The 13556-nt window shown below is 39.8% G+C and overlaps 1 protein-coding gene across 1 annotated transcript in view; it reads left to right on the forward strand.

The window, feature by feature from the left end:
• Positions 1-10673: 10673 nt before the first annotated feature.
• Positions 10674-13556, forward strand: part of OSBPL11 (oxysterol binding protein like 11) — a 75455-nt gene continuing 72572 nt past the window's right edge. The window contains exon 1 of the mRNA XM_016135199.2: positions 10674-11541. Coding sequence (XP_015990685.1) covers positions 11348-11541 — 194 coding nt within the window. The 5' untranslated portion in view covers positions 10674-11347. The remainder of the gene's footprint in view (positions 11542-13556) is intronic.

Here is a 13556-nt window from a genome sequence, read left to right on the forward strand (position 1 = left end):
GGTGATTCTTTAAAATTAAGACTGTTAGACCATAGGGTAGGGAGATGGTATAGTCACAGCATTTCAGCCAAATCTCTTAGAACATCTTTGCAAATCAGGTGGAGAAATACAAACTGTTTGAGAGTGGAGACAGTGCACCACACCAAAGGGTTCTGATTGATTGGATCCATGTGAATCCAGAGGGTAGACCCTATCCAGGCTGTATCATAGTCAAAATTTTGCCCATGACTTGGACGAGTACAGGTAACCTGATGAATCTGCAGCCAACATGAAGCCAAAGGAGACAGTGAATGAAGGGGATGTCATAATCAGAATCAAGAGAGCTCATCAGGCTGGATCAATGGGGAGAATCTGGCCAGTATACCAGTACGAGCTGGAGAAGCGGGCTTTATATAGCACACATATAAAGGACTTAAGGCTAGGTTAATGTACAAGGGCAGAGAGATGTGCCAAGATGCCTGAAGACTGTAATTATAAAAGCATAATGTTAAGAGTAAGAGAGGAGATTGACTTGATCCACTTTATAGTAGGCTGGCCACCTCTGCAAGTTTGCTTCTTCCTATTCTAGGCCCTATAAGATAACGAATATAAAGGTATGTACAGGACAGTAAAGATATTTGAAATCATGTCTTGAAAGGAATTGAGTATTTTACCTAGAACTGAAGATTTTTATCTAAAAAAAAATATATATATATATATATATATTTATAGCGACACGATCTCTGTCTTGAAATAGCTGGAGCTGCAGATGTAGAATGAAGTTGGGCCATTGGGCAGGAATGTTTCGCAGAGAAGGCATCCCTCAGAGACTGATAGAACAGATGATCCTCAACGGCCCTTCCAGCTCAGAGAGCACATGACTGTGTCCCTCTGACATGTCACAGGACCCCTCTGTGTCTTATTTTCTCATCTATAAAATGATCTTTAAGCCAAACTCTAATCTTCAAGCTTTTTTCTGCTCTGACAGACTGTTTCTGAATCTCTTTGAATTTTTCCACAAGGTTCAGTACAGATGGACACTAATACACACTTGTTTCCCAGGCTGCCCAGTTCCATTAAACAAGAGGAATGGGGAAAAGTGTGTGCAGCTCTAAGAGAGGTTGTATGAGGGTAGAGAACCTTCTGTTGAGATTGAATTCTGTCCCTCTAAAATTCATATGTTAAAGTCCTAACCCCCAGTACCTCAGAATGTAACTGTATTTGAATATAGGATCTTTAAAGAAGTAATTTAATTAAAACAGATAATATGGGTGAGCATAATCCAATACAAATGGCGTCCTTACGAGAGGAGGAGATTGAGATATAGACAGGTTCATAAAGACACGGGGAGAAGATGGCCACCTACAAACCACAGAGAGAGGCCTCAGTAGAAACCAACTCTGCCGACACTTTGATCTTAAATTTCTAAATCTCCAGAATTACGAGAAAATAAATTTCCATTGTTTAAGCCACCTAGTCTGTGGCACTTTGCTATGGTAGCCCTCGCAAACCAATACACCTGCCATTTTCACTTCTCCTTTGCTCCCACATACAGCTGGGAGAAGAGGAATGATAAGGTTTTATTTACGCAAAAGTGTCCAAGTACAAGGACACCACTAAGATTTACTCTTAGATTTCATCAGTACTGCTCAGGAACATGAGACTTTTTCTCTGGTTGCAGATTCTTGCAATTTGAATGGACTCCAGGCCAGAGATTCCAAAGTAGTGATCTATGCGTTGAATCTGGTCACAAACATGTTTTGTTTTGGTCCCTACATATTAAATTTTTTTTTTTAAATGGTGAACACTTAAAACTCGAGAAGCTAAACACTAAACATTAAAGCCCGTATTTGACTTTTCTTAGCACATCAGAAGATTTGGCTTCACTGGGCCTTCCTGGCAACAGTCTGTTGAAAGTGAAGTAGTGATCCTCTCTTTAGATGGGGCAGGTATTCTCTTATTATAGTTCCCACTTGGCCTAATGCATTTCTTTTCCTGACCCTGTTCAGTATTCCTGTCTGTGACCTTTGTCAATGAGAAAAGGCCAAATATCTGTTACTCTCCACCCTGCGAGGGTCATCACAGAATTTCTCCTCAATAGCAAGATATATACAACAAAAGCGTAACATTTTCTTTGCTAGCAAAGTCTATACCACATTTGGCTCTTTAGAGCTTAATTAAAAAGCTAAACACAAAACTGGGAGCATGTTGCCATGAGAAAGGATTACAGGAGCATAGTAAGCCCAGGCTTAAGGAAGACTGAAGACAGACAACCAGAGAACTAGCTGACCTTGGTCTCTGGCAGCCTAACCAGACATTCCAAATAATTAGTAGCTTGGCTTCCCAACAGTACTGCATTTGCAATGGATAACTTAAATTAAAAAAGAACAATGAGGAAATTGTTGTCACAAGCTCTCCAGGACTGAAAGCATGTAGTCATATCTTGCATAGCTGTATGGGGACGCTCTCTATCTGTTATACTGCTTTGAGATTAATTGATACTATTGGACTGTGGTGTGCACGAAATGCCTTTATCTGTTCTCTTCCTAGAACGTATAAGAAATTGTTTTATCATTTGATCAGTTAAATTCTAAACCTTTGGAACGGTTCAGAAGAGCTAAAATGGGTTTTATTGCAGGTGAAAGAGCTATAAACAACTATAATTGCTGTAAAAAGAACAGCTTATGACAAAGCCAAAATTGCCTCAAAAGATGGAAGGACCAAAATGTCCCTTTATATCATGTCCATTGTATTGAGCAACTTTTCGTAAGGTTGTATGGTTGCCCAATACTACTTTTAAAACTATAGAAGTCGTAGGAGGAAAAGAAAAGAACAACTAGGAGAGATTTCACATACCTCTTTATGATCAAACAACTCAGGAAATTGAGAAATGCAAACAGGATAAAGACATCACTTGACTCTCTTACAGTCATCAAGGGAAGAAGACTTCCTTACTGGAAGTTTCTGTGCCTATCTTATGGCTTGCAGGACCTGGCAGTGGAGGTCTTTCTACTTGAAATCCAACAATGCGAGTGGGAAAATAAGCCTTCTTAAGAACCTAATATAGGGCAGGGATGTCTTGAGATTGAGGTAGAAGCTAGGTCTTGAAATAATGTCATTCTGTATTATACAACCTAAATCTCATCATGCAATTAATTCCTTTGCTTAGAATCATTCAATGGCACCCTTTGTGCTTAGAAAAAAATCTGAATTTCTTGGCCTGGCATTTGATCCTTGACTACATGTATAGACTTATCTTCAGCTATAGTCTGTTTGAGAGCTGGCCTCCACAGCCTTGTTTAAGTTCCTCTTATACCTCTTCTCTCTTACCTTTAGATACATTCTTCCCTCTACCCAGATCATTGCCTTACTCTGCCTTCAACTCATCTTTTCAATTATCAGTTTAAATATCACTTTTCTTCAAGAAGGGCTTTTCTGATTGCTACATTAGGTAAACAATCACCCAGTCATCCACCTACCCTTTTCTCTTCAGGCTCCATACTACGTGTATCTTGATAGTTCTCACATTTATTTTAAATTTCTTGTCTAATATCTGGCTTTCTGTCTCTATGTGGAGATTTTGAGGGCAGAGACTGTGTTTCGTTTATGGTTCTATCTTTTGCAACTAGCGGAGTGCCTGGCATATAATCCATGTACAATAAGTGTCTGTTCAGTTAATGACTACAGTAAAGGTTTTCAGAGAAGAAATAAGAAATAACATCCATGGGCTTGAAAATCTGAGACCATTTATCTACTTTTCTTTAGGCTGATATCATTGCAGTTCAAGAAGGGGGTCTTTCTTCGTCCTAAACTCCCCTAGAAAAGGAGAAACCATAACACTCTGGATAGTTCATATTTGGGCTCCATAGAGGCACGTTTTAGATAAATCTGACTTAAGTCCATTCTACTGTATGATCTTACCTCTTTCTTAGTGACTATGCATGTTTATTATCATTGTCAATAAATTTATTATAGGAAATTAGTTCCCACATCATTAATCACTCGACCTTACCTCTTTGTTCCCTGCCCTAACAGACTTAGCCACCTTCCAGTTTTCACCTGGACAAAAGTGGCTTGTTTTAATTTAGACATTCTTTTCTATGAGTTTAGCATTTAGAAAAATAAAGGTGAGGAGGGAGGAGTTCCTATCTGAGAGAGAGAATTCCTGTTCTTGTGTTATTAAGGATTGACATGAAAGACTTCATGTAAATGCAAACATAGCCCCACGGAAGTCTTAAGTATAGAACACATAGCAGTTATCCAGCATCCTGGGGACAAAGACTAAAAGGAGAGCTTAAAGCAAAACCATCAAATACGCAATCCACCATCCATGTAGCCAACCCACTCCCAATTACCTGTTTCTATGAGTCTGTCTTCAATGGCTGGTACCCTTGGGTTCCTTCCTGTTGCACGTTTTCTCCTACTTCGTCATCCCAAGTCTCCTCTCACAGATGGAAAAGAGAGTGAACTAAGTCCATTTGTACCAGGCTAGAGCAACAAGGGGATGGTTAGGACCCCCACAACCCCAGACTACTAGGCAGAAAAACATTTCTCCAGGAGCCAGTGCTGGATTCCCCAATAAGTATTCTAGTAAAGCACCACTTCTCCTAAATATTTCAAGTTTGATACATCACATTTCAGAACAGTCTTTCATGGGAGCAATCCAAACCTTGTTGGGCATCTTTTTGTTTGTTTTGCAGGTTGGTATTATCATTAAATTTTTTTGGAATTATATATAAGAAACACCATCTTTCAAAGCTTAGGGCCCCAGAGGTGTAACTTCTTCCTCCCAGAGGCTTTATAGGCACATCCAACACCTTTTGTCTTAAACCACTACCCAGGGGAATTATTCTCATGAGAGGAATTCCAAGCCTGCAGACACAGGGCGAGCCTGGGGAGTGGAATTATGCTAAAACTTGCAAAACAATTAGAATTTGATCTGGATGAGTATACTTGCTTTCTAACTTGGTGAGCACTATTCCTGGGAGATGTTCTGTGCCAAAGGAGTTCCGTGGTTAAATGATTTTGAGAAATAGTGTACCTTTTATCTCTGTTATGAAGATTCATAATGAACATTAACATATAAAATCCTCCAAGAACTTCTGCAATAAAAGAACCAGTATAACTTAAAAAGAAAGTCAGTATTATACGAATGCATCTAATCACAGCAAGAGAAATTTAAATCAAATATCACCTATTAATATGCCGAAATGTTGTATAGAGCACATTGAAAAATGCTAGCCTAGTATTTTATTTATTTATTTATTTATTCATTTATTCATTTATTTATTTATTTATTTTTGGTTATGGGATGCAAGTTTTTCAGAAGAGGTATTGGCACATGCCCTATTAAATAGTAAATCAGCGTTCTTCTGTCAACTGACTTATTTGATGAGAACAATAAGTTTGCACGCTGACCCCCAGAATTCACGTACGATTTCATGTGATTGTGATTCCATAAAAAAGCATTAGTAACTGTCTTGCTTTCTCTCCTTTCCCATAGTATTCACCACTTGATGATGGAAAGGTCATATGACTCCAGTTGAGTGCATTTTTATGGGCTTCTGTCAGTAAAACCGGACCTGCACTAGCCCTATGAGTCTAAAAATGGACAAGATGAACCCATCACATTGAAGGAACATGCGTTTTCATTTTATAATACAGCACCCCCCCCAAGGATTCTTCATTTTTGATAGAGAAAAAAATTGCTATAGTAATACATTAATTTTCTGGAGTATAAGGTACATTTTACTCTAGGAACAACATATATCCATCACTTTGCCCTTCATTAGTGAAAGTGCTTGATGAGCACAAAAGACCACTACATCGTAAATGTAATACAGTTTTAAGAGATAATTTTACTGTCTACGGGGTATTTAAACAAAAATATTTTTACATGGAATAGGGATTCAAGAGGTGCTGGGAGAAGCAAAGAATGGGAGAAGAAAATATTGTATCTAAATCTGAGCACAGCAGCTACTCTACTCCCATTTTCTCAACCTTCCTCCTCTCAAATAAAAACTCTGAGTGTGTCTATTTTGTTTTACTCCCCAGCCTTAAGTTTGCCTGGGGAGTGTTTCTAGTCAAAGGCTTGCTCTGTGGGAACCCTTTAGCAGAATCACCCTATTGGAGTGGGAAGTCGCTGAAGAATTTCTGCCTAACCTGGAGGCAGGTAGGAGGGGGCTCCTGGTTAATTGAAACTCATTTCACCACAGTGGTAGTGATATCTGTTGTGAATGTGAACATTTTATCTTCTCAGAATTTTTCTTCCTTTTTTTAAAAAATAGAAATTGTGGGTCTACAGCCTTATTCTCACAGTGGCTCTCATGGGATCAATGCTGCTCCCCACTCCCCTGCTCTCCTTTACCTTTGCCTCAGTTTCTCTGTGGCCTTTCCCCCTCTTCATTCTAGCTGCCACAGCTGCAGACTCATAAAGCAGGTCATTTGTGCTTCAGGGTAATAAATCACTCTTCCTTCTCCCATACATCAGACTTTGAAAGAAAAAATAAAAACAGCCAGCATTTGCTTAGTGGTGACTAGATGCGAAACACTTTCTATATATTAGCCTATTTTATTTTAGCCTATTTCCATTTTACAGATGAGAAAACTAAGTCTCACCCAGTTAAGTCACTTTCCAAGATCACATACACTAAGTAGCAAAGATTTGAAGGTCAATGCCAAAGTTCATATTCTTAATCACTGTAGTAAATTCATTCACTCATTCAGCAAATATCAGTCAATGTTCAAGTACTGGGGATGCAAAAATGGGGAAAAAAAGAATCGACACTTTCCTCATGCAGTTTACATTCTATTGAGGAGACAGAAAATGCACAACAAAGCATATAATACTTTGTGCTTGAAGAAAATGAAAACAGAGTAAAGGGATCAAGAGTAATGGGGAAGGGCTTGCTGCTATTACAGAGTCAGGGAAGCCCTCTGTGAGGCGATGACGCTGAAGCAGAGATTACCCTATGCAATTGCATTTTCATCCTGACACCCACAAGCTGGTGATCCCAGGTAATGTTCTTAGGACTCTACATATACATACTCAGACTGGTCTCTTTTAATCAAGACAGCTCTGGAAAACTCCATTTCATTTGGAAGACAAAGCTGGCATTCTCCCACAGAAATATGTTGGATATCTTCAGGAATATGCTGGTTGGTTTGTCTTCAGAGCTGTCCAGGGGAAGGGTTACCTCATTAAATACAGCCCCTCATTTTACTTGGCAAGTAATAATAATAATAGCCAACAGGTACTGAGCACTTATCATGTCATGTGTCAGACACGAGTCTATGTGCTTTACATGTATCATTTCATTTAGTGCTGACAACCACTCAGAGGCAGATTACCTTAGTCAGCTCTAGCTGCCATGACAAATACCATAGATTGGGTTGCTTAAGCAACAAAAAGTTATTTTCTCTTAGTTCTGGAGGCTAGAAGTCCAAGATCAAAGTGCCAGCATGGTTGATTTCTGGTGACAATTCTCTTCCTGGCTTATAGATGGCCTCCCTAGGTCCTCTCATGACAGCATGGGGTGGGGGGAGGGGTGAAGTGGATCTTGAAGAGATCTCGATTTCTGCATTTCCTTATAGGGCACTAATCCTATTATGGGGGACCCAGCCTTAAGACTTCATGTAAACCTAATTATTTCCCAAAGGCCCCATCTTCAAATACCATCACACTGAGGATTAGGCTTCAATATAGAAATTTTAGGGGGGACATAATTCAATTGATATCAAAGATGTTATTATTTACTCCCATTTTACAGGTGAGGAAACAGTTATAAAGAGTTTATGTAACCTGCTTAAAGTTACATGCAGTGGAATCATTATCCAAATGTTGTCAGTCCGACCAGAAGTCATGTTCTTGACCACAATGCTACGCAGCTTCTCTCCATGTGGAAGGATGCACTGATTCATCATCCAGATGGACTGCTAGGAAATATATCTTAAACCATTCACAAAGACAAGCGTATTCTTCTTTGAAGGCTTTCCAAAAAGTGTGCTTTCTAATCTTTCGTATTCAAATCGTATACTCTCTTCTCTCCTTAGATATTGAACAGAATAGTCAGATTCAGCTCCTACTGTACAACAACAACAAGTTTTTGTTTAAAAAAAACAACAAAATAAACATGTATGCAACCAACACCCCTGGCTCTGATTCCATGAGTGTCATGAAAACTTCTGGAAATAATTTAGCTTATCTTGTGGAGAGTCTTGCACAGAAAATGCTGACACTCAAACTTGAGTACCCTGGGCTGTATTTTTCATTATTAATTAACACCTGTCTTTCCAGTTGCTACATCAATCTGTTGTGCGTTTGGTTAGCATGAGCCAGTCCCCAAGTCTCATCACCACTGGGAACAATGACAAAATAGTTTTTGAGTCTCTAAAACTGAAGCCTTTTCCAGACTCCATGCTGTCCCTTGTCCTTGGGTCGGCATGTTCCTTTTTACACCTGTCGTTTATCCAATGAAGGCATCCATTTACAAGTCTTCTTTTGCTTGATTGGAGTTTGAATGATCATGGATTAGGGTGGTTTACTTCTATAGCTGGCTGATCTCCTTGACTACATAGAGATCCTCATCTCACCCAGTACTGGATTATATAAAAAAAATCTCTAAACCCTACATCCTCTACATTTCACAGTAGGCTATTATTACAACAATCTCCATCTCATTTTTTCTTTGACAGAGTTAGGAATTTATTCCATAAATAATGAAAGATCTTTGGAGGTTTCTGAGTTTCAAATGAGCTACTACTACCTCCCTACAATTTCAATCTGTTTACTTTTCTCTATCCTCACTGCCAACACCCTAGTACAAGGCATTATCACTTCTCATTTCATTTCCTGTAATAGCCCCTAACTAGTCTCCCTGCTTCCCCTTTTTCTCTCACTAAAATCAGTTCTCTATGTGGCAGCTAGAGAACTTAATTTTTAAGAAATATCTTTATTTTAATGTAATTCACCTACCATACATTCACCCATTTAAAGTTTTCAATTGAGTAGGTTTTAGTATATTCACAAGATTGTGCAACCATCACCACTATCTAATTTTAAAAACATTTTTATTACCCCTCAAAAAACTCCATACCCATTTACTAGTCATTTCCCATTTCTCCTTTCTCTTAGCCCCTGGCAACCATGAATCTACTTTCTGCCTCTGTAGATTTGCCTGTTCTTGTCTAGCTTATTTACCTTTTTATTAATGTTATCAGAGTTCTTTACATATTCTGGGTCTAAGCCCCTTATTGGATATATGGTTTGCAAATATTTTTCTCCCATTCTATGGATTGGATTTCACTTTTTTTTTGATGGTATTGTTTGGAGCACAAAAGTTTTTGATTTTCATGAAGCCCAATCTATTTTTTTCTTTTGTCACTTATACTTTGATGTCGTATCTAAGAAAGCTCTGCCTAACCCCATGTCATGGAGATTTACCCCTATGTTATTCTTTTAAGGGTTTTGTAGTTTTGGCTCTTATATTTACGTCTTTGATCCACTTTGAGTTGATTTTTGTATACAGTGTCAGGTAGGGGTCTAATTTCATTCTTTTGTATGTGGAGAACCAGTTATCTCAGCACCATTTGCTGAAAAGACTAGAGCGACATTTTAAAAACATAGATTGGATCACAACTCTCCTCTGACTAAAACTTTCAGTGATTTCCTATTACATTTATAATACAATGCAAATTTCTCTGCCTGTTGCTTCCCTCTTATTTCACACCACTGTCCCTTGTTCACCATGCTCCAGGCTCCCAAGTCTCTCATTTCCCCAAATAAGTACAGCTTGCTTTTCTCTTAGCTTTCTCATCTTTCTTCATGTCTCACTTTAAATGTCATCTCATAGATGACTCTGTGACTATTCTTCTAAAGTAGGTTCTCCATCCCATCTATTTTTTATATAATAGCCTTTTATTTTCTTCATAGCCTTATTTATCTGTGTATTTGTATTTATTTTGCTACTTTATTATTTTTTTTTGAGTAATACTTTTTTGCATGTACTATACTGTTTTGCATATGGTCTGCATTCAATTCACAAGTCATGTTGTTAGAAACAAGAATTTAAAATTAGAAGGGACTTTAGAAATCACCTAGTCAACCACTTTTATTTTACAGATGGAAAAATCGAGATCTAAAGAGAGTGAAAGATTTGACTGGCGTCAGAGTACTTAGCTTTCATTGGGAGAGCTCCGGTTTCCATAATAGTTTCTTTTCCATTTATAACACTCATTTGTCATATTTCAGTGTCATGCATTTTTTCAAAATTACTAAACTGAAGGTGGTTTTTTGTGTGATCTCTTATAGAAATAACGTTTTTCTAAGCTTTCTTCCTAAAATGCCTGGAATAGGCCCTCAAATGGAAGGACAAGACCCGATTAGAAAGGTTGAAAGTCGCACTCCACAAGAGCACTACCTCCAACCGCTCCTTTGTTTCTGCCCTCTCGGCGGTCCAACCTACTCCATCCTCCTGCCGCACCCTCACTCTTCCTTTGGTCCTGGTCTGCCACCCCAGCACCGCTACCCCTGGAGGCTCCGCCCCCTTCAGGGCTGCGTGCCCTGCTCCAAGATGGCGTCCGGCGCTTCCGCTCTAGGGGAAGTGAGCTCACTGTACTCCGGAAGGGAAGGCGGGGAGCGAGCAGGCGGTGGGTGACCCTCCGCGGGGCTGTGGGTGGTGCCGCGGCTGTGGCTGTGCTGTTCACATTAAAGGCTGGAGAGCGGGCGAAGGACTCACCTGCCCCTGGGAACCCAGTCGAGGGCCCAGGGCTGGGGGCGTTGCGCCCCGAGCCGCTTGCCTCTGGCCGAAGTTCGGCCCTGGAAGCCGGCGTCCCGCCCCCGGCGGCCTCCTTCTTCGACCCTCCTCCCCGGCTGCGCGCGGGGGGGGCCCCAGCTCTGTCTCGGGGGCTGCGGCGGGAACCGCCAAGTGGGCTGGACCGGACCCTCCCCCTGAGGACCCACTGGAGAAGAGGGAGCGCGGCGGGTCGGTCCGTCAGCCCAGAGGTCAGGCCACGGGTCGGCGTCCGTGGTCCTCTGTCCTTCGCTCCGCTTTCTTGGCTAGAGTCCGCGACCTCCCTACACTGTTCTGCTTCTCCTTTGAGTATGCCACCAAACCCTCTGGCAGGGTGATTTTCTTCCTTCTTTAGCCGGGAAGGAGATTTCTGTTCATAGGATCTCTGTTCACATCGCTACCCCTGCCCTCTTGAAAGTTTTCCTTCAGTGGGAATGCTTGTATTCCTCCCCTGGACAATTTGATGGTTCCCACTCCAGCCGCCGTCAGATGTGGCTCGTAGGATAACCTTTAGATCAAATCTTTAAAATAATCACCTGTAAAGCTACAAAGTTGTTCTTTTCGCCCGAGAAGGTCAAATGGACTTTGGAGTTAAGATGCAGGGGGGCGAACCAGTGTCAACCATGAAAGTCTCAGAGAGCGAAGGAAAGCTGGAGGGCCTGGCTACAGCAGTGACCCCGAACAAGAACAGCAGCAGCAGCTGTGGAGGTGGAATCAGCAGCAGTAGCAGCAGCAGCAGCCGCGGTGGCAGTGCAAAAACCTGGCAGTACAGGTATGGTCCTTTCTCCAGGGTGATTTCCGGAGGTAGGAGTGAGTGTGCTGGAGTCTGCATTCCTGCAGCTGTCGAAAGGTAAAGTTTATCCACCGACTTTCAGAAGCAACCAGATTTCATTTAGACCTGGGATCACATCTTTCATTAGCAAAATTTAATTAATTTATTCGTCTGCTCAACAGGTATTTATTGAGGGCTGTTGGAGAATACATAAATGTATCCTTGAACTCTGCAAATCTGGAGTTACTCCGTCTAATTCTGTACTCACTTCTGTTTTTACTTGTGTTCTAATTTGTTTACAAAACTGTCTCCTCTGCTCGACTGTGAGGGCAGGGACTGTTTTAACTCAGCTCTCTACGGAGCCTAGCAAATACTAGGTACTCACTTGGTATTTACCCAGTGATTGAATGAAATAATGGAATCGGAAAAGATTCTTGCCCTCCTGGTATTTGTGACTTAAAATTTTGGAGAGATGTACATAAATAATTCGAACACAAAGGCAGAGGTACAGATACTGGTCTGTAATTACTCTAAACCAGAGTCTGGAGGATTTCAGTTTGAGTTGATGAAGCCACTTACAAGCTCTCCAGACTGATGAGAAATTCTGTGTTTGTTAATTTTCATTAATATGAATGAAAAATTTAAGGAACAGAAAGAGTCCTAGAGAAGAATCGGTAGTTTTGTTTTGTTTTTTTTTTTTTGGTTTGTAAAGTATGGAGGGATATATCCTTCCAGAATCTTAAGAATGAATGAAATTATAGTATCCTGTGTGGTATTGGAACTCAAGGGATGAATTCTTAAATTTTGGCTGACTGCCTGTGTGCCTAACTCTAGTCCTTTTTAGCCCGTTTGCTGCTTATAATTGTGAAATTTGTGTGAAACTTGAAAGGGATTAAAACCAAGATTTTGTGAAGATATACATTTATCATAGATAATATTCACATGTGTGAAATATGATTAACATAAATGAAGACTAAGTTATAACTTTTTATTGGTAAATATCCGTAGAGCAGGAAAGTATATTTAGTTACTGTGAGATGTCTAGGCCTACTTTTGGAATCAGCATGATGCTGTTTTTGTGGTTTAATACTAACCATATAAAATTATCAATTATTCGGCAGTGATATTTTGATATAACTAAAGGAAGTAAGATAAAGTAATGCTTCCTGTAGAAGGGTCAATTTTTGACATCCTCAACTCTTTGAAACCCAGTCTCAATTGAATTGAAAAGTAAAACAAGTTTCTTAGAAGCACTGGGAAAGTTGTCATAAAATCATGCATTTTACTCCTGTATTTTCATTCAGAACTCTATTATCCCTTAAATTAAAGATATTATTTAATGGTGATATAATTTTCAAACTAGAATCTATTGGAAGCACAAATGAAAATGATTATAGGGAAATGTAATAGAAGAACTGGCAACTGACAATGTAGGACAGTCAAAGATTTGAAAAACTGACGTGCAGGCTCAGCTCTATTACTTCCTGCTACAATAATCATGGTCACAGTGACTTTAAGTCATTCAAGAAAGCACACTGTTTAAGAAGGCAGAGAACTAACTGATACAGTGGTGAACAATTTCAAAGAAAATAGCTAAAATTTAAAATAAAGATGCTTAAGTGTGGAAAATTCAGTTATGTGGCATTCTTCCCCAAGGATGCAGATAAATAAGACATGACTGCCTTACATACTGATATATATTTTTATTTTCTTGAGGCTTGTCTAAGGCTGACCTTCAAACTAGCCCTCCATCTAATTTATCCTTTTGTCCTGTAGGACATTGATTAAGCACTTTTCTTCATTGTCCGGTGTTGCTCCCTCTTCTCTGGCTTCTCCATAGGCTCTAGACTTTAAAGTCTCTAGACTTTAAAAACAACAATAATAAAAACCAACCTAACTTTTTTGTCTTAAAAGCAGTTTATACTCACTGCTTCCATTTTTTGTAACCTCCATATATTATCTCGATGACAGTTGGTTCTGTCCCTACCAAAGAAATGAGCAAAAAACAATGTTTT

This window comes from Rousettus aegyptiacus, unplaced genomic scaffold (genome assembly GCF_014176215.1).
Source record: "Rousettus aegyptiacus isolate mRouAeg1 unplaced genomic scaffold, mRouAeg1.p scaffold_m13_p_4, whole genome shotgun sequence".
Taxonomy (NCBI): Eukaryota; Metazoa; Chordata; class Mammalia; order Chiroptera; family Pteropodidae; genus Rousettus; species Rousettus aegyptiacus.